Source organism: Micromys minutus (genome assembly GCF_963924665.1).
Source record: "Micromys minutus genome assembly, chromosome: 24".
NCBI classification, from domain to species: domain Eukaryota; kingdom Metazoa; phylum Chordata; class Mammalia; order Rodentia; family Muridae; genus Micromys; species Micromys minutus.
The window spans coordinates 45,116,385-45,141,588 of record NC_137959.1 but is presented as its reverse complement, the minus strand read 5'-3'; the positions used below and the strand labels follow the sequence as shown (position 1 = coordinate 45,141,588).

The window sequence follows — 25,204 nt, the reverse complement described above, 5'->3', positions numbered from 1 at the left end:
ACTACACACACACACACACACACACACACACACACACACACATTGTTTAGAGTTAGTGGCTTATAGACAGTTCCAGTAGGCGCCTCTCAGGAACCCAGCAATGGCAACCTAGCAATAGCTTACATCACTGTCCCCTGATGTGTGAGCCAGGCCTATAGGAGGATTGCTTACACCCCAGCTTTCTCTCCCCATCTCCTATACTCTCTCCCTTCTTCATTCACTCTTTTTCTGTCCCCGAATGTTCCTAGCTGACCTCTTCCCTCCTCTCTCCCCCACCTTTCTTTCTATCACTCCTTCCCCACTTTCTCTGCCTTTACCTCTTCCCTGCTCCATCCCCTTCCCAATAAACTTTCTTTATAGTAGGCCTGTGGCACTGTGTTTAGTGGGGCTCCTAATCATGGGCCTGCCCAGGGTTCCCTTCTGCTACATGATATTGTATTATAAAACATAAGTCATTCAGGTTATGTGTATGAATGTGTGCGTGTGTATACATACATGCATACTGTCAGGCTTGCACGTATATACTAGATAGGATAGTATGTATTTTATATACTAGCTGGTACGACATTCATCAGAAACTGTTGAGATGTTATAGACAGCAGATCTCTCTCACCCTAGGAGAGGGTTGTGTTTGTGATCCTGGTAGGCACACCACTGTCTGGTTAGCCCACCAAGGCCAACAATATGTTGTCTCATGGCCAACATGTATGGCATTCCTAGTGGCCCTTCATCCGTGGGTCCAGAAAACAAGACAGCATTCATAGGCTACTACCAAAGTCCCAAGTGCCCCACTGCTCTCTTCTGCTCCAGAACACATTACACTCTTTTGCATCAGCAACAGGTCTCCTAGCAAGCTAGGGTCTCCCCAGTCCTGGGGCCTCTCTGTTCTCACACTGGCCTCCAACTGCTTCCGCCTTCAGATGCAAATGAGCAGAGAGGATTTTAAATGCCCACCTGAGTCACAGAGTGAGCAGCTGGCCCTGTGCAGCTGGCTGTTTCCAACACACACCCCAGTCAGGGCTTCAGGACCTCTGGATTTCCTCTCTAAGCCAGCCACCCTCTCCCCATCGGGCTGAAACTGACTTTGGAGAACTAGCCGCTGAGATAGAACTTCAAAGACTGGAGACAGATGGGCATCCACCTGCAGCTCAGATGGGCATCCACCTGCAGCTTAGCTGACACTTGGGTCACAGGAAAGGATCACAGCGACGAGAGCTCTCATTTATTCTGCGTTGTGTACATCATAGGCTGCTATTGTGCTGGGGCTCCTGTGTCGGTAGTAAGGGCCCCAGTCAGCAGCGTGCTCCCGGATGGTTCTCTGCTCATCACTCTCAGGGATGCCATAGCTGATCAGCGTCTCGTTCGAGGCCCGGGTGATGATGATCTCCGGGATGACACTTCTCTTCTTGCTTGATCTTTGCCTTGCATCAACTTTGTCTAGAGGGAAGAAAACATCCGTCCATTTAGTGGGCGTGTGGAAGCGTCTTCCACCATCAAGGCAAAGCTGGCCTTAGCTCCTAGTGAAGGGGACAGATTCATGGCCAGCAAGAAAAACAAAACAAGCAAGAAAACAAATGAAAAAACTGTGCCTGACTCAAACAGGTCCGCAGCTCAAAGGGTCAGGCTATGAGTACTGGATATACTCTTGCAAGGAAGAAGCAGAGACGACTCTACACTTTATGAACTGCAGGACAGCTTCAGGGGGACAAGCGCAGGGCCCTGCATTCTTTTATACACACAAGCTAGACTCCCACCAGTCCTGAGGCCTCTCGGTTCTTCAACTGAACATTAGTTCTCACACTGGTCTTTCCCAAACCCGGGGGCCATGTCATTTACTGACGTCCAACTGAACATCTTCAGGAACAAATGAGTAGACTGGAATTTTTAAAAGATATTTTATTTATTTTATGTATGAGTGCTCTGTCTGCACGTACAGGTGTGTGCCAGAGGGCATGAGTTCCCATTACAGATGGTTGTGAGCCACATGTGGTTGCTGGGATTTGAACTCAGGACCTCCAGCAGAGCAGCCAGTGCTCTTAACCTCTGAGCCATCACGGAGAATTTGAAAATCACAGGGAAGATTTTAAATGTTCACTTGAGTCACAGTGTGAGTGGCCGCTTGCTGTCTAGAGCTGTGCTGCTGGCTGTTCCCAATGCGCACACCCCAGTCAGAGCTTCGGGACCTCCTGCTTTACTCTGAGCCAGCCACCCTCTCCCCATCGGGCTAGAAGAAAGTGAATCCGCCTCTGAAGTTAGGTGGTACTTTTTTAAAATTACATTTATTTGTGAATGTGTAAGGAGGGATTCACATACGTTATGATTCAGATGTGGAGGTGAAAAGCCAGTTGTGGGAGTCAGTTCTTTCACTGTGTGGGGACTGGAGACTTCACTCTCTCCTCCCACCATTCTCAGCCCCTGAGGCTTGGAAGTGTCTTTTCTCTCTGAGCCAAACAGCCAATGATAACATTTGCTGAGTGAACCTATGTGCCAGATGTCTTGAGCCTCAGAATAACAGGAAATGCTGGGCATGGTGGCATACGTTTTTAAGCCCATCGCTCAGGAGACAGACATGGATCTCTATGATTCTGAGACCAACCTGATCTACATGGTGAGGCCCTATCTCCAAACAACAACAAATCAAAACAAGACAAAACAGAAAACCTAGGAAATAAAAGCACACAAATTCTCACAAGAATTCTCATGACTTATGTTTGTTTTACAGAAACAGTCATGGAGTGGCTAAGCCACCTAAAGGAAGCTTTGGGTAAGAGGGAAAATGCTGGTCTCCAAGCCCTTAAGGAAGGGTTCCTCTACCTGGGATGCTTCATTAGAGCTTCCTGTTACTTAATTTCCTGAGATAGTTTCTCATATACCCCAGCTGACCTCAAATTCAGTCTATCTGAGGCTGACCTCGAACTTGTGATTATTTATCTTCTATATCTTCTAGAGCTGGGAGTACAGGAAAATGGCTGCACAGCTTATGTGGTAATGAGGATCCAACCCAGAGTGTCTTGTATGTTAGGCAACCATTCTACCAACTAAGCAAGTTCATCTTAACCACTGCCAAGCTGCCCAGGACCCACACCAGGCAGCAGAGTGCCTGCCCCTTTTCTTTTTCTCATTAAGCCCAAAACTATATCTCATCATAGTTAGCATCAACGTCAGATTGTCAGGTTTGCTATTCCCATTGACTATAAAGGGTACAGAGCAAAACATATTAAGACAATGTAAAAGTTTATGAGTCCTTTGAATTAAAAATGATGACCAGGCATGGTAGTGCACGCCTGGAACTCCAGCACTTGGGAAGCAGAGGCAGATGAGGATCTGTCAGTTTGAAGCCAGCCTGGTTTACATAGTGAGTTACAGGACAGGAAGGGCATGTACAGAGATCTTGCCTCAAAAATACAAAAGCAAACAAACAAAACAAAAAACAAAACCCCCACAACTGAAAAAGTAACAATACATGTTGAGCCAGAGGTGGTGACGCACACCTTCAACCCAAGCAAAGGCAGGCAGATGTCCATCTTGGAATACATGGAGAGTTCCAGGCCAGCCAGGGGTGTATAGTGACATCTTTCTCAAAATACGGACAGGTACCGTCCATACCAAGCATAAGAGGTCCTCGACTTCCACCACACAAAATCATATAGACAGAAATAGCTGGGTGTGCACGCATACGCCTTCAATCCCAGCACCTGGGAGGAAGGGAAGAGGATCAAAAACACCCTTGTCTACACCGAGAGTTTCAGGCCAACCAGAGAAACATAGTAAGACCCTGAACCAATCAATCAAACAATCAAATTGGACATGGAGAGTCCAGCAGGGGCCGATCTGAAGCCTTCCCCTGTTGAACTACTCATGGTACAGGATGACCAGGGACCCAGAGCTGGCTGTGGACAGTGTGCGGAGTGAAAGACATCAGAACTCTCCAGGACTAAGTGGGACGCCTCTATCAGGTCTCTCCCTTCAAGGCTCAGACAACTCTGCAGAAGAGGAGGCCCTCTAAACACAGCAGGATCGCTGAATCATGAGCTCCCAGAGAACGTGGCAGTACTCAAAGCCTGCACAGGTCACAGCCTCTCAGGGTCCATCACTGAGAGAAGCAGACACAAGCCACATCCTTAATCCAGAATCTGTTTCCACTTGATAACTGCTTACAAATGAAAAGCTACTTTTCTCCAATGGAGTCTCACTGGATGTGCAAGCCACTCCTAAGACCTCGAAGTAGACAGCCAATGCAAATGAACTCAGTGGTGGTTTTTGGACATTCTTTGTCTCAACGTTTTTCCGCTTTTTGTGTATATATTATGGTTTCTAGTTTTGTGGGCTTTTTAAAAAATTTACTTATGTATATGAGTACACTGTCACTTTCTTCAGACACACCAGATCTCATTACAGATGGTTGTGAGCCATCTTATGGTTGCTGGGAACTGAACTCAGGACCTCTGGAAGAGCAGTCAGTGCTCTTAACCACTGAGCCATCTCTCCAGCCCCAGTTTTGTGTTTTCTGAGATTTCTGTGTGTACAAATATGTCTGTCTCTGCATCCATATATGTTTCTGGAGCTTTTCCTTGGGTCTTTTCCTTCTGTTTGTTTTGTCCTTTTCTGGTTTGTTTGCTTTTGTTTTATCAAATTTTATTTTAATTTTTGATTTGTATTTGTATCCTAAGGAGAAAGAGAAAGAGAAAGAGGGGGTGTGATTTTGGGTGGGTGAGGATGTGGAGAGGGCTCTGGGAGGACTGGAAAGAAGAAATCAGGATCAGAATATATTGTATTAAAAATATTTTTCAGCCAGATGGTGGTGGCACACTCCTTTGATTCCAGCACTTGGGAGGCAGAGGCAGGCAGATCTCTGAGGCCAGCCTGGTCTACAGAACAAGTTCCAGGACAGCCAGGGCTACACAGAGAAACTCTGCCTCAAAAAAAAAAAAAAAAAAAAAAAAAAAATCCTAGCACTCTAGAAGCAACGTCAGGCAGATCTCTGTGAGTTCAAGGCCAGTCTGGACTACAGAGTGAGTTCCAGGGCAGCCAGGGAAACCTTATCTTGAAAAACAAAAGCAAAGCACGAAAGTAATAACTGTTGACACCAGCTTGTCTGCAGTTCGATCCTTGGTGTGGTCAACTCCATTTGATGTACATGGATTAATTCTAATTTTTATATATTTTGTGGCATTTGTTTCTATCCACTCTCATGCATGCGTGTGTGTGTGTGTGTGTGTGTGTGTGTGTGTGTGTGTGTCTGGTGTATATGTGTTACTTTTTTTTCTCATTTGTTATCACCAATGCCTAACAACAATTTAGAAAGGGTTTATTCTGTCTCATAGTTTAAGATGGGAAACAGTCTGTCATGTCCGGAAGGTACAGCCACCAGAGCATGAGACCACCATGCATGCAGCACCAGCGTCCACATGTATGAAGAGTCTTATGTACTGAACCCTCTCTAGAAACTTTCTCACACCCAGCCCCAGAGTTTCATCTCCTAGGTGTTTCTAGTTCCTTTCGGGTGGGCAGTATGAACCATCGCAACTTTTCTGGACAGAAACAGAACTTCTGGATCAGACTATGTTTTCTAATTATGGTAAATATCATATTACCACAGGGAATATGGAAGAAGGGAACTTGGAGCCACACATGCCTGAGTTTCTTTCGGCCAGCCCAAGTTACCTAAGAGACCCTTCCTCTGCACTAGACTGAATGTTCACCATGCTTAGAGTCCCAGATTCAATCTCCAGCAAATATCAATGTAGATTTCTGTTAGAAGACTATAAAGAGATCCACATGTGGTAGCCAAGGAAGTGTAGACATGAACATCAAAAAACATGGTCACACTTCCTTATATTATAGGAAGTTTTTCTGCTTTCTTTTTTCTGTGAGTTTTTTGTTTCATGAAGCCAAGTTTCTTTGCCTCTGCCTCCCAAGTGTTGAGGTTAAAAGTGCCCAGCTTAATGTAAGAAATTTGAGGCTATCCTGGGATACACCAGACTCTGATACTGTTTCAGAAAACAGGAGTATAAGCTAAGAAAATGACTCTCTGTTGTTAACTTATAAAACATTTTATCCATTTTAGTTTAATGCTTTTGTGGTTTGTTTTGTGGCATTTTTCTTCCTTGAGATGGCCTCACTCTGTAACCAAGGCTGGTCTGGAGCCCATAATTTTCCTGCCTTAGTTTCTCCAGTGCTGGGATTATGGGTAAGAGTCACCATCCTTGGCTCTTTTAAATTTTAATCTCTTTAAAACAGTTTTTTAGTTTTATGTACATGTGTGTTTTGTTTGCATGTATGTATATTGTATGTGCTGCCTGGTACCTGTGGAGCTCAGAAGAGGGCATCAGACCCACAGGAACTAGAGTTACAGGTATTTGTAAGCCACCATGTGGATGCTGAGATTCAAACTCAGTTCATCTATCTGGTAGAGCAGCCAGCGAGTGCTCTTTTTTTTTTTTCTTTTAAGATTTTTTATTTATTATATATGAGTACACTGTAGCTGTGTTCTGGTGTTCTGACACACCAGAAGAGGGCATCAGATCCCATTACAGATGGTTGTGAGCCACCATGTGGTTGTTGGGACTTGAACTCAGTACCTCTAGAAGAGCAGTCAGTGCTCTTAACCCTGAGCCACCTCTCCAGCCCTTACTTTCCTTTTTTAAAGATGTTGTTGTTGTTGGTGGTGGTGGTGGTATGTCTGTTTGTGTCTCTGTGTGTTTCTATGTATGTGTGTGTTCTTTGAATGCAGACATGTGTGTGCTAAGGCACATTAGTCTCTCCCGCCAAATCCTGGGCTGAGCATCAAATTCAGGCCTATTTGAAAGTGCCTTTACCCCAGAGCCATCTTGCTATCCCCTAATTTTCAGTTTCTTCATTCAAATAGTCTTCATTGTTTTACATTGGTTTACATGTGTGTGTGTTTGTATGTGCAGGTGTAACAACTTATGACAGTTGGTTCTTTCCTTCTCCCAGGTAGGTTACTGGAAAATAGAGTCATCGTCACACTTGGCAGTAACTGTGGCTAAACATACTAAGTTATCCTGCCAACTCTAGAGCCTTCATTTTAGAGCACAGGTCTCAACCCCCTAATGCTGACTCTTGAATACAGTTCCTCATGTTCTGGTGACCTCCAACCATCAAATTATATTTATTCTTACTTGATTTTTAAAAAATTTTTAATTTATATGAGTACTCTGTAGCTATCTTCAGACACACCAGAAGAAGGCATTGAATCTCATTGCAGATGATTGTGAGCCACCATGTGGTTGGTGGGATTTGAATTCAGGGCCACTGGAAGAGCAGTCAGTGCTCTTAACCACTGAGCCATCTCTCCAGCCCTATTCTTACTTCATAACTGTAATTTTGCTGTTATGAATCATAATGACAATGGCTAATATGCAGGACATCTGAAATGTGACCCCCGTGAAAGGGTCATTTGACCCCCAAAGGGGTTTTGACCCACAGCTTGAGAACGACTGGTTTGGACCCATGTGTAGGTTGATGGGACACCATCTTTAATCTCAACACGCAGGAGGCAGAGGCAGGCAGATCCCTGAGATCTCACTATGGAGGCCACCCTGTCAGAGAGAGGGGAAGGAAGGGGAGTGTATGCATCATTTTTCTGTTTGCTATTTCTTTTTTTCTTCGTTTGGTTTTTGTTATGTTATGGTTGAAACCTAAGGGCTTTGATGTGCTAGGAAGTATTCTACCACTGAGTTATATCCTAACCACTAGGGCTGTCTGTCTGCCTGTCTGTCTGTCTGTCTATCCATCCATCCACCCACCCATCCATCCATCCATCATCTATCCTCTATTTATCTATCATCTATTTATTTATCCATCCATCCATCTATCTATCTATCTATCTATCTATCTATCTATCTATCTATCTATCCTCTTATCTATAATCTATCCATCTATCTATCATCTATCCATTGATCTTATCTATCTATAATCTATCAATCTATCTAGTTGTGGAGACAAGGTCTTAGCTATCCAATAGGCTGACTAGAACTCAGGATTCTCTTGTCTCTGCCTCGTGAATGCTGGGAATACACACATAGCTGTCTTAGGGTTCTTCATACACAATTCCTGCACTGTTTAATTTTTGAGACGGGTCTTGCTGTGTAGCCTAGTAGCTGTTTGCATCTTTCTATCTTGAGCACTATGCCTGCATGTCCTTTGACTCTCTGGTGCTGGAAGTGCATCTCAGAGCCTCCTGAATGCTGGGCATACATCTTACTTTTGAGCCACAGTACCACCCTGCACGAGTTCATTACTGTATAACAAATTACTTCAAAGTCGGAGGCTTTTTGTCAGTGTCCATAGTATAGTCTCTCAGTCTTCCCCCAGGAACTCAGGCAGAGCTTGGCTAGGTCTCTTCTTGGGACCTGAGGCTACATTTTCATGTACAGATCGAATGAGGATCAGGGTTTGTTTGCTCAAGTACTGAAGCCCCATTTCCCTGGTAGCTATGCTTAGGGGTTGTTGGGACTTCCAGAGGCCTGCAACCTCCTCTGCCTGTGATTTTTTTTCTGGGGGGGGGGGTGTTTTGAAATAGGTTTCTGTTCTATAGCTCTATCTGGCTTTGAACTCAGGATCTTCCTGCTTTGGCACTGAGAATGCTGGGATTGCAGGTGGGCACCACCACACCCTGCTTGCCTGTAACTTTTCAGAAGCATTCTAAACTGTGCTCTTTGCACCTGTGGCGAGGGCCACACATGTAGTGCTGCAGGTGTAGAGGACAGAGGACTTTCCGCTGCTTTCCTCCTTCCTGTGTCGGGTCCAGGGACTGATCCCAGGTACTCCAAGCACCTCTATCCATCCTCCCCACCTCTGCCTGTGACTGTAAGGCTTGGTTAGGTTGGGTATACCAGATAATCTCTGTTCTGATTACCTTAAAGTTGACTAAAACCTAGCCACACCTCTTCCTCTGAGGCAGCTCCACCCTACTCAAGGAGTGGTCACAGGACTGTTCAACAGAGGCAGGGATTGGGAGGTTGCACCACCCTGTCAAACCATCAAGGAGGATAAGTGCTTCTAGCCTGGCGGGGTGGAGCACGCCTTTAATTCCAGCACTCACTCTCTGAGTTCGAGGACAGCCAGGACTACACAGAGAAACTGTCTCAAACAAAAATGAGAGACGGGGGTACTTCTACAATGTCTCAATACCTGATCACGCCTGATGTGATATTTTTTGAGAGGATTCTCTGGCCTCTGAGATATGTTGCTTTTACCTGTTTTTGAGACAGTCTCGTCACGTGGCTGGGGCTGGTGTGAAGCTGGAAGTCTGTGTCAGCATTGAGAGCGGTGGGATTAGAGGCCTGAGCTACCGAAGCCGGCCGTAAATGATTTCTCACTGTTTGAGTTTATAGTGTTTATAGGTTTTGGAGGTTTTTTGTAGTGTGTGTGCATTTTGTTTTGTTTGAGACGGGGTCTCTATGGCCACAGCTGGCCTTGAACTCAGATTTCTCCTGCCTCTGCGGGTGCAGCACCACCATAAAGTGTGATCACAACCTTCACTCTCTTAGCCGATGCCTTTCTTGCATTCCAGGCTTAGAGAGATGCTCCTCGCTGAGAGAATTGTTGGCTGAACTGATTTTCCTTCTTCTACCTCCCGAGTAGATTACAAGCATGCAGCACCAGGAATGTTTCTCACAGTGCTGGAGTTGGATCCCAGACACTGCTACATACTCAGCGTCCACTTTTTGTCTTGTTTTCTGACACAAGTTTTCACTATGTAGCTCTGGCTGACCTGGAACTCCCTATTTACAGCAGGCTGGCCTCAAGCTCACCCGTGATCTGCCTGCCTCTTGCCTGAGTGCTGGGACTGAAGGGGCACTACCAAGCCACGCCCAACTCCCACTTAAATGCCTTGTTTAATTTTATGTGTGGTTATTTTGCCTGGATGCATGTCTGCTGAAGACAGAAAAGACAAGGGATTCCTGAAACTGGAATTACAGATAGTTACAAGAGGCCATGTGGGTGCTGGGAACTGAACTCAGGACCTCTGGAAGAGCAGTCAGTGCTCTTAACCACTGAGCCATCTCTCCAGCCCTCTGCTGGTGTTTTGTGTCAGCATTATTGTACACTTCCCACAAGCACACACACACACACACACACACACACACACACACATGCAGATGCACAAACACGCACAGGCACATGCACATACACAAGCATTTCCCTTATTCTCTGACTTCTATAATTGGTTTGATTCTCTTATACTGGACTAGAATAATTAAAACTATAACATTTATATATCTTTACATTTTTTATTTTTTTAAAACTCATAAATTCAGACAGTTGCAATACTGCAAGAAGTGGTCCCTTGTTCCCTTTACAGTTTCCCCCATGGTAGCATCTTACTTTGGTACAGTGTCCCCAGGGAACTGACGTTGGTCCAGGGACTGCAGACACGCGCCCATCTATGTACATGGAGCAGTACCATCCGCACAGCACACTGGCCTCTTCTACCAGAGACCCCTTCCCGAGGCCCCTTTGGTCACGCCCGTTGTCCCTGTTCCTTTGACCCTAACACCTGGCAACCAAGTCTGTTCTCCACCTCTCTTACTTTGTCATTTGGAAAACATTCCTAAGGGAGTCACACAAAATGTGAGACTTTGGAGGTCGTTGCTTTTTACTCAGAGCACTTAGCTTTTGTTTTTTATTTGTGCCGGAGATAGAACCCAGGGCCTGCAGCGAGCTAGGCTTCTGCCCTGTCACTGAGCTACAGATGAGTAACACTGCAGTCCACAATTCATTATTACCATATAATATCAAAACTGATTGTGAAGATGGCCAGGCTCAGGTATACAGCCTTTTGTTCCTGTATATATATATATATATATATATATATACCTCAAAAACCTCCTTTTCTTATTTTAAAGTATATATATGAATTAGATTATGAATTTGTGCCTGAATGCAGTACCCACAGAAGCCACACACAAGACGGTATCTGACTTCTTGGAACTGAAATTAAAGGTGGTTGTAAGCCACCCAATATAGGTGCTCAGAACTGCACAGGACCTCTGAAAGAGCAGTGTAAGCTCTTAACCACTGAGCCATCTCTCCAACTACTTCTATGTCTTTTATGTGCTGAAGAAATTGGGTCATGTGGTGGCCCAGAATAGGCTGGTTGTAAATCTGTGGTGTCCTAATCTCTTTGTGTATGTTTGTGGACTTTTCAATGTGAAAACACCTTAAGCATATAGACACAGTGTATATATATAGAGAGAGTAACACTCCATCCACAAGCAGCCATGACACCTTTTTAAAAACAAAACAGAACAGGGTTTAGGGCCTTAAGCTGCTTTTTGTGTGACCCTCTGGCCCCGGCCTCTGAACTGGGGATTACAAGAGTGAAGAACTTGTTTTTCATTGTGCTGGGTCAGGAACTCAGGACAGGCTTGCCTAGACAGGTCCCACCCAAGGTCTCTCGGTAGGTGAGTTAGATTACTTCTAGGCTGTGTCCTCTGAAGACGTACATGGGCTGCAAGTGCTGCTGATAGCAACAGGATGTGAAGCCTCGAAGGCCAGAGCCTACAATAACCTAATGTTCAGTCAATGGTCCAGCCCAGGGTGCCCAACTATGGTACAAACCAGAGCCTCAGAGGTGGGCAACCATGGATCAGTTTGTGTTGTGTGTGTGTGTGTGTGTATGTGTGTGTGTGTGTGTGTGTATGCCAGTGTATGCCATGTGCATATCTGGTGCCCACAGAGGTCAGAAGGAGGCAATGGTTCCCCTGGAACTGGAGTTACAAATGTCTGTGAACCACCAAATGGATTTTGGGAATGGAACCCATGCCCTCTGTAAGAGTAGCAAGTGTTCTTAACTGATGAGTCAACACTCCAGGGGATCATGTAACCCAGGCTGGATGTGAACACTCCATGTAATGACAGCTTCCCTGAGCTCATGCTCCTCCTGTCTCAAGTACAGATTCCAGGTATGTGCTGCCATGCCTGCTTTATAGGGTTCATGAAAGAACCCACACTCTCCCCAGGGCTTTGGTCTCACATGTTGCCCGAGTTGAGCTCATGTGATCCTCCCGCCTCAGTCTCCTGAGTGACTAGCACTATAACTCCCATCAAGGAAGTCAGTGTGTGTAGGAACATTTCCACCTGACGTCCTCTGACGTCATGCTCTGAGGCTCCCCCAGGGCCAAGTGTATCAGTGGCTTTGTTCCAGTGACTGCTGAGCCTGCTCTGTCATCTTTTTTGTTTTTTTTTTTTTTAAAGATTTATTTACTTATTTCATGTATGTGAGTACACTGTAGCTGTCTTCAGACACACCCGAAGAGGGCATCAGATCCTACTACAGATGGTTCTGAGCCACCATGTGGTTAATGGAAATTAAATTCAGGACCTGTGGAAGAGTCAGTGCTCTTAATCACTGAGCCACCTCTCCAGCCCTGTCATCTTTCTTAACACCAGTCTCACTTGGTTTTCTCTTCATGTCCACCTGCTTTTCCTCCCGATGTGATGCTGTGTGACAGGTGTCACAAGTGGTCTTCAAATGGGTAGTTCCATGCTGGTAAAGGCCTTGTCTACCCTCATTCCTTAGGGCTCCTCCTGCACTTCAACAACTTGCAGAGCTGAATCATCTTAGAGAGGCTGGGCAGATAAAGCCTACTTCAGAAAGATTTCCTTATCAATAGCAAGCAAGCCCCAAATCTCTTAACAGTCAGCATGGTCTTGTATGCCTTCGATGCCGCAGCCTTGCAGATCCCTTGGCACTGTGAAGGTAGATGTTCCTGAAGTTGAAGGGAGCACAGTGGAGCTCGATGTCCTTGCTGCTGATGCCATGCTGAGCAGTAAACACGGTGGTCGCCATCTCTGACCCGTCTTTGGTGATACATCAAACCACAAGTTGACAAAAATCTTGTTTTGTTGGCTTTTCCGTAATCAGCTAAAAGCACTCTGAAGGACAAGTATCATAACAAACCCCCCCTAGGTCTTCAGCCTCTGTGGTAGCCTTCTAGCTTCCAATGTGGGGCCCTAAGCTTCAGGGTCAGACCTCTTTCCCAATGCCAACACCTGGATTTCAAACTGTCTCTGCTGTGCAACACCTCAAGTCCCACGGATGCCTATTTCTCATCTGAGAGGAGAGTCTATACTTTCTACCTCAAATCCTTCTTATCTGCCTTCTACTACTGCACCTCTGGGGTCCACCAGATTACAGCAGTGAGCTTGGGGTAGGTCATATGGGCCTCCATTGTGGAAGCAGAAAGATAAAGCATACAGCAGTTCCTAATGCCTTCCTCGTTTCAAACACGGAACAGTTTTATTCCCGACAACGGGGAGACACTGGGTGTAGGTTTTCCTCTGCTTTTGTGGTTTCAGCTCCACCAACTGCACACCGAAGGCATGGTCATACTGAGCTACCATAAAATGAAGAAATACGCCAAACGGCTGCCTCAAGAAAAAGTGAAATCGGCAGCAATTTCTGGTGTCTGCCAGATGCTAGGTGTGAAAAGAAACACTTTTGTCCTGAGAAGCTCCCTATCTTTGTGGCCAGGCCAAGGGAGACCAAGGCCCCGGCTTAGGAAGCACTCGAGGTTCTGCTCCAAGCTGTAACATGTTGAAGGGGATCACTGGGGGACCAGAGAGCACCTTACTACCCTCTTTGGGGGACACTGTATGGATCACTCAAGTTTCTTCTTAATTTTTTCCCCCTTTGAAATAGGATCTCCATATATACAAGACGCCCTTGAAATCCCTGTTATAGCCTAGACTGGAGTCAAGGACTGTAAGCCTGTGCTCTTGCTCACCTCACCGCACCAGGAATCCTGCATATTTACCTCCTGTATCATTATACTTAGAAATGGGACCCATCCCTGATGCCTTGACGTGTCTGGTCTCCTCGGGTCTCCTACCTTCAGAGGAAGACGAAGGCCTTGAGAGCTTGGGTGTCCCTGTCCCGAACAGCAGACTTTCGGCAGGCTGAGACTCCTTGTCAGACTGCTTGGGCTCCTTCTCCATTACTTTCTCCTTAGACTTTGTAACTAAAGAGTTCTTCTTTTCCTCCTCAACTGAAACACACGGATAATCCGTTAGACCTACAGCCCAAGGCTGCCTGCACAGAGGGCGGGCCTCGCCGCCGGGCGGCGCACTTTACCTTTCTTCTCTCTAGGTTTGCTTCTCGACTGGCCCATAGGTGACCCCGCCGCCCCAGCCGGGCGGCCTCGGGGCCCAGTCACCGGACCAACTCACAAAACCCACACTCAGCTCTGGGAGCTCGTTGCCATAGCAACCGCGTGCCGCGCTAGACGTGCCTAAGCCCCGCCCAAGACCCGGGCCATCTTCTCGCGAGAGCAGGCCGCGCAACCGGAAGCGGTAGCGACCCCGGAAGTCCTCACGGCTACAGCTGGTCCGTAAGATCTCGTCCCCTGCGCCGCCCCGAGGGGGTGTGCTGCCCGACTGGCCATGGACGGTAAGGGGCTGTCATCCACTTCGGGTTCGGAACGGGATCCTGCGAACATCTCTCCTCAGCTCCATAACCCAACCGGACCCGCCCCGGGCTTCAGCCCCAGACTCTGTCCCCGGGCCTGGAACCCACTTGTCTCGACCGTGTATCCGGACCGGGACCCGCCCCTTGCCCCAGACCTCAACTAGAACCTGCCCTCGGGCCTGCAGCCCACAAACCGACCAGGACTGACCTGGTGCCTGTACCTTTACATCCTAGCTGAAACCCTCTCCTAGGCCTCGATCCTACAACCCGACAGGAACTAGCTCCCCATTGACTCCAGACCCCAGCCAGCTCTTACCCCTGGTTCTGTACCTTACCCAGATCTTCCTAGGCCTGCACCCCTAACCCGGGACCCAAACCCCGAATCTTGTCTAAATGACCTCCGATCTAGGCCCTTCATCTAGCCACCCTCCCTGTTTGTTTTGTTTCTGCTTTGGGGACCCTGGAGTGTTGTCAGAAGACACCAGAAAAGTACGCAGAGAAATAGGAGTAACTCAGATAGAAAGGGGTTTAAGTACCAAGCAGTAGGATATGGGTTCCCTCCTAGTGGCCCTTTGAGATAGGCGTTACATGTTAACCCTAGTTTAACAGGTTAGGAGGGAACCACCCATAGTAATGAGTCACTTCCACCTGCTGTGGCTCCAGCTCTAGACTCCCAAAGAACTCATAATAGGTTTTATAGGCGCCTGTGATAGAGTATTTTTGTATGAGACACTCTATGTAGCCTTGGCTGGCCTGGAACTTACTATATACACCGAGCTGCCTTTGAACTCTGAGATCTGCCTATTTCTGCCTCCCCACTGCTGGGATTAAAGGTCTGTGCCATCACCTAAGGCTGTAATGGAAGTTTTGTTTTGTTTTAAACTGTTTTCTGAAATGTAGAACGCTGTAGTACTGTGTCATTGTCATGGAAGAAATACATTAAGGATTCTATACTGTGTCCCTTAGGGAGAAGATGAAACACCCCGGCATCTCAGCAATAAAGAACTTTGTTTAGCATCACAGTTCCCTCTGCTCTTGTGAACTCACATCAGGGTTCTTCAGATTTTCAGAGTCTAGGCCCTCTAGAGTCTAGAAGAAAGTACAGGTTAAAATGGGGGAGATTTGGCCAGTGTCCTAAAGCTAGTGAGAAGGCTGGGCCACACCTGGGTGACACTGTTCTACCAGTCACTGTCATAGCCTGCACTGAGTGGCAGGAGACGCACAAAGGTGATTGTAGTCCAGCAGGTCTCTGCTTGGCCTCATCTGTATCTGCAGATCCTCAGTGCCCCAACTGGACTGCTAGGGTAAGGCTTTTCAGGACTCAGTTATGGCAGGTGCTCTGCAGATTTAGAAACAGCCAGTTACCTAGTGTGGTGGCTCCAATTGTAATGTCAGTCCTCAGGAGGTCAAAGTGTCCCCAACCCTGGCTACTTAGTGAGTCTGAGTGGAAATCCTGTCTCATGTCAAAAATAAGAAATTGAATTTGCCTGTCCCAAATTTGTGAATGACTAGCTAGTTTGGTTGTTTCCTTCCTTGGCTTAGTACAGGTGGAGGCAGTGTGTGCCGGAGCCTGGTGCTGTGGCTTAGAAATGCTGTCATGGGTAGCCTCTGGTGACTCAGCCTTACCACCACACCAATCATTTGCCTTCGGGAAGATAAAGGAAAGGCTATGCAAAACCAACCACTAAGTCCTAAAGATTAAGTTTGGTGCTAAAGGTAAAGAGCACCACATGTCTTGTAAAGTTGAGTAAGTTATAAGCCACCATCTCCATTCTGACCAAGGGCAAGAGCTGCGTACATTACCCTGTCTGTCCTTAAAGTAGCCCTTTGAGATTGGCTGCTGCCATCCTGTTCCTGACAAACACGGTTAGGGATGGTCTCTTGGTTTGGAGACCTGTTGAGCCTATATATCTGGTGTGAGCCAGCCCCTAGCATCTGCAAGGATCTCACAGTCCACTGGCTCGTCAGATGCTCTGCTTGTTATCTTTCCTAAAGCTGTGTCCTCTGTCTTTTCAGATACCCTGTTCCAGTTGAAGGTTTGTACAATCACCCTTCCCCAGTCCTGTCCTGGGAACCAGCAAATAACAGCGAGAGCCACAGCGGCAGCCAGACCCCAGAGTCATGGGAAAGTCACTGTGATTGAGTGGCCGTCACCCAGGGCTCAGCCAGCTCACCAAACACAGGATCATTCTTTGTTTTTGGCTAAGTAGGAGCAGATCATCCAGACTGTCCATGAGGACTGAGTGCATTATCTTTAAGAAGATGATAGACACGTGCTTTGATGTTTTACTAAGCATTTAGAACTCCAGACTGAACTTTAAGGACTTGAAGGAGAGTTTTATGGACAACTGGGAAGTACCTGTACCCGGCTGCTAACCTATGGCATGCTTCTGCCCCTTTGTTCCAATGCCTCACACCTGGCAGAGTTAACTTTCTCTGGCTTCTTCCTCCCTGGCTCTGAGGGTCTGGGCAGGGGTGAGGTAACAAGCAGCTGAGCATGGCTCTGGTGTCACACTGAACCTATCAGGTGGCATGTGGGCTGGTGCCCTAAAGGAGGGCAGTGTGTGAGCCTTGCTTGCTGGTGGCCAGGGTTTGGTCTCCAGCCCTTGAACCCCATTGCCAGAGGCGTCATGGGTGTGTTGACATGTCCTGTGTGGTTAAGTGAGGAAACCGTATGCACAGAATTCCTCACAGAGTTCTAGGGCTTCATGCTGCTGCTTGAGTGACCTGAACGAGGTTCTGTGTGTGCTTTCCCTCGTGAGCAGGGTCACGGTTGATGAGAGCTAATTGTCGGCCTTCCACTCTGGGGGAGGGTATAGGTTAGAGTGTTAATAGAGATGAGGGACATTTTAGGAAACCTGTTGTGGCCTCCCCTCGCACACAGGGCCTCAGAACTGGGTGGGGCTTTAGGGGGATTCATCCCTCGGGCTGTTGCAGCTTCTAACAGGACTTACATTTTGAGGCTTTGTGCCTTAGCACAGGGTTGGGCCAAGGACAGGCAGAGGGAGGAGGTACAGAGCTAAAGGGTGGGCTCCACCTGAGCGTCTCAGGATGTTATGGTTTCTACCCAGTTCACAGCGAAGCAGCTGGAAAAACTGGCCAAGAAGGCAGAGAAGGACTCCAAGGCTGAGCAGGCCAAGGTGAAGAAGGTACGTAACTTCTCTGGCCTGGGCTCCTTTCCCCACCCCTGCATTCCATTTCATTCATGAGATTGCGTACGGTAGTTGAGGTTGACAGGTCCTACTTGAGCTTTCCCTTTATAGGTAGGAGCCGCCATGCCCAGCCTTGTTTCCCTCCAGGCTTCTTCAATGTCTTCTTTTTGCACAAGACTTCCAATGTTGTGATTTAATCCTCATTGGTTTCAGAGTGTTGATGTATTTGCTTTCGTACTTGAGAAGCAAGCCTGAGGGAAGAGTGGCCTTCCTCCTTTGCTCTCCCTGCCCCTGCCCACAGCGATGTCCAGAGCAGAACAGCAGCATGGCCTCCATACCTTCTTCCTCCCTTTCAACATCCTGAATCGGCAAGGCATGGCTTTCTAGCTGTCATTGCTTCAGCACCATCAGCTGGCTCTCTTTCCTTCAGGGCTGCAGCCTAGGGTATCATCATCATCAGGCAGAGGTGTTGGTAGAGTTGGGCAGAGGTGGGAACTTACTCAGGATTTTGTGGGAAGTCATCCTAAAGATACACAGAGCAGAAGCTGAGGCCAGGTGACTGTTTACAGAGCCGACCTTCAGCCAAATGGTGTCCAGCTATTTACTGTTGGTTCAAGGCACAGTAGCTCCAAGGCTACGGCTGCTCACCAGCATCGACACACTGCTTAGGTCTCTTGGGTGAAGCTCTGCACCTTTCCCCACTGTGGTCCCTTTGGCCTCTGTTAGCTTTCCGCTGTACATGTGACTCTGGAGAAACAGCAGACAGGACCCCCACCATCCCTCTATCTGGAGAACAATACTGTAGACTGTGGTGTTGCAGTTTTACAAAGCTCACCCATGTCTGAGGAGTATACCTAGGGAAAACTGAAAGGACCCTATTGTCCCCAGTGGTAAATCATACCCTGGAGAATTCTGCAAGCTGCTCACAAATGTTTCTCCATGAGTATTTCCCTACAAATCGTAGGCCCTTCAGCAGAAAAATGTGGAATGCGCCCGTGTGTATGCTGAAAATGCCATCCGCAAGAAGAATGAAGGTGTGAACTGGCTCCGAATGGCATCCCGTGTGGACGCGGTGGCCTCCAAGGTGCAGACAGCTGTGACCATGAAGGGAGTAAGTGCAAACCTCAGGGCCATGTGGCCAGCGTTTGTTGTAGGGTGTTGTGGCAGGAACTGGAGCATTTCTAGAGTAGAGGGAGCTGGAGCAGCAGAGAAACTGCACAGCAGGCAGCACTGGAGACAGCTAGGCCTCAGGGACGCCTGACTCTCACAGCATCTTCTAGATGGAGCTCTTGGTTTCACAGCAGAGTCCCTTCACGATGGAGAGAGCCATAGATCTCCATGTCTTCAGTTGTACTGGTAACTGAGCTGAGGCTCTGAGCTCTCATCAGGAAGTCCTCATAGCCTGTCCCCAGTCTGTAGCCCTTGGTCACCTGTTACTCTGTTTTTGTCCCTAATCCTCTTCTATTCTAGGTGACCAAGAATATGGCACAGGTGACCAGAGCTCTGGACAAGGCCCTGAGTGCCATGGATCTTCAGAAGGTGTCTGCAGTGATGGACAGGTTTGAGCAGCAGGTGCAGAACCTGGATGTGCACACATCGGTAGGTGGCCATTGTGCTATGGCTGGACAGTGTGTCAGGGTGGCTGGACTAAGCTGGACATGGGAAGGACTTGGAGAAGAAGGGGATGAGACACCAGCCCTTTTTGGGGAGGCCCACGTGATAAGCAAGCACACAGAAGTTCAGAAAGCTATGTGAACTGGGTGGACTGGGAAGTGGGACTGGCAGATATGGGCAGGAGGGGCCATGGGAGCCAGGAAAGGTTTCCTGGAGAATCCTGTGAGAAGAAAGAGCAGGAACCACAGTGGGAGTTGGAGAGAGGGCTCAGCGGGTGAAGTGCTTCCTGTCAAAGCCCGAGAGCACAAGTGTGAGCTCTTGGCACCCACATAAAAGCTGGGTACATGGCAGCCTTAGTGCTGAGGGCCAAAGACAGAAGAGCCTCAGGGGTTTGCTGGCCAGCCGGCCTGGCTGAAATGGTAAGCACTGGCTGCACTGACAAAGCTTGTAGATCAGTATCCAGAGGACCCTCAGTCTTAGCCCTGGCCTTCACATGAGCACGCGTGTACCGCACTTGTCCACACGAAACGATCTCAGTGGGCCTCGTGGTGTCAAAGGGGGTTCTGTGGCCATACTTCCCAGAGTGAATGTCTCCTCAGGTAATGGAGGATTCTGTGAGCTCCGCCACAACACTGACCACACCTCAGGAGCAGGTGGACAGCCTCATTGTTCAGATTGCTGAGGAAAATGGCCTGGAGGTCCTAGACCAACTCAGCCAGCTTCCAGAGGGAGCCTCTGCCGTGGGTGAAAGCTCTGTGCGCAGCCAGGAGGACCAGCTGTCTCGGAGGTAGGGTCCTGCTGAGTGAGTACCATGTACTTGCTCTGGGCTGCTGTCCTGACCCCAAGGACTTGCTGGGCTGGAGCGCAGCCTTGGGAAGGGCGGAGAGAAACCCATGTGTCGGGCTACACAGCTCCTCCTTACATCAGAACGCTGTGGTTAACCCCCTGTGGCCAGGAGCTCACCGCAGAAGGAAGTCCCATGCTCTTCCTCAGAGTGTCACAGTAATGGCTGTTTGTAGCATCTTTTCACCCATTATCCCAGGACAGCTTTGAAAACCTGAGTCAAGTGGGCCCTCATCTCAGGGTTCAGGTCTCGAGCTGCACACAGTATGACAAGTGCCTCTGCCTTTCTTACCACAGCTTCTTTTTGTTGGTTTCCAGGTTGGCTGCCCTGAGGAATTAGCACATCCTCGGCAGGTACTGCCTCCCTTACCCTGTGATGTACTGGAGGCTTCTGCCCGACTCTGCGCTCCACTTTCTCCAACCCTTCATAGCTGCCTTGGCTCTTTCCCAGCCTGTCAGGCTGGCGCCTTAGGTTGGGCAGCGGGGCTCTGTCCTGGTATTGAATTTGCACAAGTGTATGGTGACTTAAGTGTGGGCCACAGCTGGAGGATGGCAAGCTCTCTTTCGTCCTCTGCCTATGTGGAGTTAACAGGGTTTGGCCTGCAGATGTGTGCGGACGTCAGCCCAGTGCTTTGGGGCCTCAGATTCCAGTGACTGCACACCTGCTATGTGCTGTGGCCACTGAGAGTCACAGCCATTCCTCCTTTGCCAGGCACCTCTTGGGAGCCTCTCCCCCTTCCTCTGCAGACAGGAAATCCCATTGTGTGACAGCCCTTAGTAGGTTCCTGTGACTTTGTGTATCAAGTGCCACCGACACTGACCGGGGTCTTTACAAATGGTTACTCTCCTCCATCATCCAGGGCTGCAGGCTTGGCTTCCACTGCCAACTGAGTCTGCTTGGGCTTCCTGTCCCTCAGCTCCCTTTCCTAGCCCACAAGAACAAAACTACCATCCGATTTCAGGTCCGAGTCCTTCCTAAGAGATTCTTAAACCGTACTCTGCAGCTGCCTCTGGAAGAACTTTGGACCACTGAGGCTGAGCTGTCTGCCTGATGCTGCAGGCCCTCTGGTGTCAGCCTTCCAGGCCTTCATAGCTGCTGATTCTTGAATGACTGATTCTCCTGTTCTTTCAGACGAAGGCTGCTGCTTTCTGCCTTCTCCAAGGGAGAGCCAGGGTGGCTGACAAAGGGAGCCTGAGTCAGTCACTTCTGGCTGCTGGCAGCAAGCAGGTAGTGCCGCTGACTGGGCAGCCTGGAGACTGTGTACAGGCTGCTGTTTTATTTTTTTGTCTCCTGAAGTTTACTCATGTTCTTTTAAACTCTGGTGATTTTGTTCTTTTGCCAAAGTAGAAAGCACAGTGGATTGAGTGTGTTGTTCCCAGCCTTCTCTGTAGGCTGAGCAGAGCAGTGCTGCCCACAGGTTTACACACAAGCTTGGAGACTACCTGTGTTTGGTTTTTTCTGTTCTGCACTTTGGAGCCCCTGGGTATTCCGCATTACAAGTTGATGTTATAGGCGGGGGTTGGAATTGTTGGCCCTGGATGTAGGGACCATGGACCCTGCAAGGCTTTCTGAAATCAACTTACTTGTTAGGTGTTTAGAGTAGCTGCAGTCTCGGGGGGACGGCCTGTGAGTTCCCTGGGTCCTGGAGGGTGCAGAATTTGTGGAACACCAGTAGGGGTTGGGGAGCTGGGCTGGGTTCATCAAAATGGGCATGTCTGCCTTTAGAATGTTGTTGTAAGTAAATAAAGGGATTGATGGAGAATGTCTAAACTTGATTTTGGTGTCCTGGGTAGGTTATGGACTATAGACTGGACCCCATGTGGATGATCCAGTACCAAACCTCAGGGCGAGGTCAGAAATAGGGAGTTGTGTCCCTGGAGGCCTCGTTTCTGGGGTAGCGGTGGAGGGGAGGCATGGGGGAAAGGGTTCTCACACTACACATAGGGTGGGGTCAGAGTCAGCTTTACGATTTGTTATAAAATTTAAAGTACTGATACAAAAATTCTTTCCAATTTAAGATGCTTCTTTTTGGCTTCTGTGCCCTTCAGCTACTCTTTGATTTTAGCACAGCCTGCTTCTCAGCTTCCCCCTGCACTGCAGGAGAAAGGGTTCCTTTTGCTTCTCTGCCTTGGCACCTGGGCATCCCTGATTCATTTGAGAGGGAACAGTGCTTAGACAATAGGCCTGGGAGGGAGGGGTGACTACTCCCTTGCAGAGTGCTCATTGTACAGACATGAGTACATGAGTTTGAATCCTGAGAACTCGTGTTAAAAAGCCAGGCCTCGAGTAATCCTGCTATTAGAGAGCCAGAGACAGAAGCTCCCTGGAGCTCACAGGCCGGAGAGCTACTTTAAATCTGAATCCAAAAGCTCCAGATTCAGTTGAGACTTTATCTCAAAAGGTGGAGAGATGGCTTAGAGGTTCAGAGCACTGGCTTCCAGAGGTTCTGAGTTCAATTCTTGCCACCATATTGTGGCTCACAGCTATCTAGAACTATATAGTCTGATGGGATCTTATGCCCTCTTTTGGTATGCATGCAAGAAGAAAAATCTGCCTGTATACATTAAGTACATAAGCTACCCCAGAGCTATAAATGCATACACATCCACACCAAAGAAACTGACTGCGTGTCATGCCTCACGCTTCCAAAAAGGTGACTATCTGACAGAATGTATGGCTGTACCCTCTGATATTGGGACCATACATGAGTACTGTAAGCCAACCTACTCACCTTCCTTTTGTTGTTTTTGAGACAGGGTTTCTCTGTGTAGCTGGCTATCCTGGGATTCACTCTACAGCCTCAGACAGAGATCCACCTGACTGCCTCCTGGGTACTGGGATTAAAACTGTAGCACCACTGCCCAGCTTAAAAGTATTTTTTGAAACAGTATGTCGCTCTGGCTGTCCTGGAACTTAACTATAGTGAATTGAACTTGAAATTGTAGAGGTCTGGCTGCTGTTGTTACAGGCCCAACTATTTGGCCTCAAACTGCAGTGACCTTGATTCTGATTCCTGGGAGCTTGGACTACAGGTATGAGCCACCATTTCCTGCTGCTTTTTTTTTTTTTTTTCTCAGGGTGGAGCGAGGTGGCTTGGCAGTTAAGAATAGTGGATGCTCTTCCAGAAGACCTGGGTTCAATTCCCAGCATCCATATAACCATCTGTAACTCCAGTTCCAGGCTATCTGACAGACTTTTCTGACCTTTGTGGGCACTAGGCACATATACATGGTACACAGCCATACCTAGGCAAAATACATATACATGAAATTAGTCTACAAAGAACTTAAGAATGAGGAGATATCATTATGTAGCACAGGGTGACCTACAGTTCAAGGTCCTCCCACTCTGGTAGCCCAAGGGGTTCAGGTTATATGTGGGTGCCACACATCTTGTTTCTTAACTATCTTCCAATGTGAAAACTACCTTTCACATCTACCTCTCCTTCCTGTTTATTTGCTGAACTGGAGATTGGACTCCTGCTTTGCTTTGTACCTGAAGTAGTTACAGACTTACTGGAGTTTGGGATAGTTCAGTTCAGTGGTAGAGCACTTGCCTAGCAAGTTCAAGGCCCTGGACTTGTTCCTCAGCTTCAGGGGAGTAGTGTGTGTGTGTGTGTGTGTGTGTGTGTGTGTGAGTGCTTTTATAATTTCAAGGTGGATGTGTAGTTCTGGTAGGTTCGTTTGCATTATGGTGTGGTTCTCCCAACATACTTGATCTTTTTGGGAGACGTGTGAAGTAACCCAACCTTCCAAGAAGGCCTGCCTCACTTAGAACCCTGCTGCTTGCCTCAGATAAGTTCCAGTGGCCTTCTATATGGTCCTAATAGCTCAGAGGGCTGCCCTACTCATCTGTGTTGGACAGATAGGAAAAACTCCAGATTATCTCCCTATTCACCAGGATTAGAACATGCATCCAGGGGGTGTGCTCTAGCTTCTCCCCAACCCATGTGAAACTTGTTTCAGAATCCTTGACCTCAGGTACCCGGGTGAGGCCTGGATGTTTTAGAAGGAGACATGGGGTGTGAAGACGGTCTGTGGTAAAAGCTAAAACCTAATTCTGCCGACCTGAATTGACACAGCCCATGAAAGCAAAGAAGCAACTGAAATGTCTTCCTCTGTGTGATTGCACCCATGCTTTCACATACGTACATAGATACAGTTTTTGTTTTGTGACAGGGTCTCTACATAGCCCTAGCTTTCTGACCTCAACTCACAGAGATTCATCTGCTTCCATCTCTTGAATGTTGGAATTAAAGGTGTTGTCACCACAGTCAGCCCCGACATTTTAAAATAAAAAGAAAGATGGTGACCCAAAGCGGGACAAAGGGATGAGGGGATACATGAACTTCAGAACCAGATGAGACGTGTCACCTCAGTGTCATCCTATCATGTATCTCTGCTGAGTTATCAGGAGTCCAAGGTCAGTCCTTGGCTGCATATCAAGTTGGGGGCCACCCTTAGTTACATGAGACCCTGACTCAACAACAAAAAAGGTGATGTTAGGCATCTATAAATCTTGAGACAGGGTCTTGCTATGTAACACAGGATGGTTTTGAATTCAGGGTCCTCCCAATATGGCCTCAAGACAGGCCTTTGCTGTCCAGTCTGAACTGGTCTCAGTCTCAGGATTCTCTCCTCAGCCCTGACAGCTAGGGCTTAGGATATTTTTAGGACATCTGGCCCTTTACTTCCTAGTTGGAAAAATGGGGTGTAATACACTGGAAATACACCAGAGGGACCTTTTCCATTGCTTTGGCTAGACAATGGGCGTAAACCTTTCCAGCGCATTTTCCCTTATAAATCTATGCTAAATAGTCAGAGGGTGTTCCTCAAGACATTCACACCAGACTAAAAAGGATGCTGCGTAGTGGACTATGCTGCGACAGACACAGGGATAGGACCAAGTCTTGTTCTGTGCTAGTACCCACAGACTTGTGGGTGGGCAGGCTTTGGTTCCTTGGTGGCATGTGCAACTAAGTAGCCTGGGACTCTCAAAGCCAACCTGGGACTGGCACCGGTTGGAAGCATGCTTGCCCAGTACAGTGTCCCAGGTCTGATCCTTGGCACCATATAAGCCAAGGGAGGTGGTCTGTACCCGTGACCAGCACTCGAAGACTGTCTGTGGTTGCATAGTGAGCCAGAGGACATTGGAGAG

The 25,204-nt window shown here is 47.9% G+C and overlaps 2 protein-coding genes across 3 annotated transcripts; one reads left to right on the top strand and one right to left on the bottom strand.

The window, feature by feature from the left end:
- Positions 1 to 1,222: 1,222 nt before the first annotated feature.
- On the bottom strand, positions 1,223 to 14,244 carry SPATA33 (spermatogenesis associated 33; the record flags this gene model as incomplete). Of its 2 annotated transcripts, XM_080936898.1 has the most annotated exons (3): positions 14,105 to 14,244; positions 13,863 to 14,018; positions 1,223 to 1,437 (listed from the first exon to the last, which is right to left on the bottom strand). In XM_080936898.1, the coding sequence occupies exons 1-3, from the start codon at positions 14,139 to 14,141 to the stop codon at positions 1,223 to 1,225; spliced, it is 408 nt and encodes a 135-aa protein (XP_080793024.1). In that variant the 5' UTR covers positions 14,142 to 14,244. The 2 variants fall into 2 exon arrangements, 1 of the variants encoding a protein (XP_080793024.1); XR_013975518.1 differs by lacking the exons at positions 1,223 to 1,437; positions 14,105 to 14,244 and adding an exon at positions 12,293 to 12,906 and having other exon boundaries at positions 13,863 to 13,977.
- A 101-nt stretch (positions 14,245 to 14,345) lies between these two features.
- CHMP1A (charged multivesicular body protein 1A) lies at positions 14,346 to 21,817 on the top strand. The gene is made up of 6 exons (XM_080936977.1): positions 14,346 to 14,419; positions 16,454 to 17,586; positions 18,554 to 18,700; positions 19,060 to 19,188; positions 19,803 to 19,990; positions 20,365 to 21,817. The coding sequence occupies exons 2-6, from the start codon at positions 17,494 to 17,496 to the stop codon at positions 20,384 to 20,386; spliced, it is 579 nt and encodes a 192-aa protein (XP_080793103.1). The 5' UTR covers positions 14,346 to 14,419; positions 16,454 to 17,493; the 3' UTR covers positions 20,387 to 21,817.
- Positions 21,818 to 25,204: the final 3,387 nt, after the last annotated feature.

What these genes read in the sequence shown, in the direction of transcription:
- CHMP1A (XM_080936977.1), top strand. Translation starts at nt 17,494, where the DNA reads ATGGTTTCTACCCAGTTCACAGCGAAGCAGCTGGAAAAACTGGCCAAG. An exon ending in CAGCTGTGACCATGAAGGGA is followed by an intron (nt 18,701 to 19,059) that starts GTAAGTGCAAAC and finishes CTTCTATTCTAG; the next exon opens with GTGACCAAGAATATGGCACA. An exon ending in ACCTGGATGTGCACACATCG is followed by an intron (nt 19,189 to 19,802) that starts GTAGGTGGCCAT and finishes ATGTCTCCTCAG; the next exon opens with GTAATGGAGGATTCTGTGAG.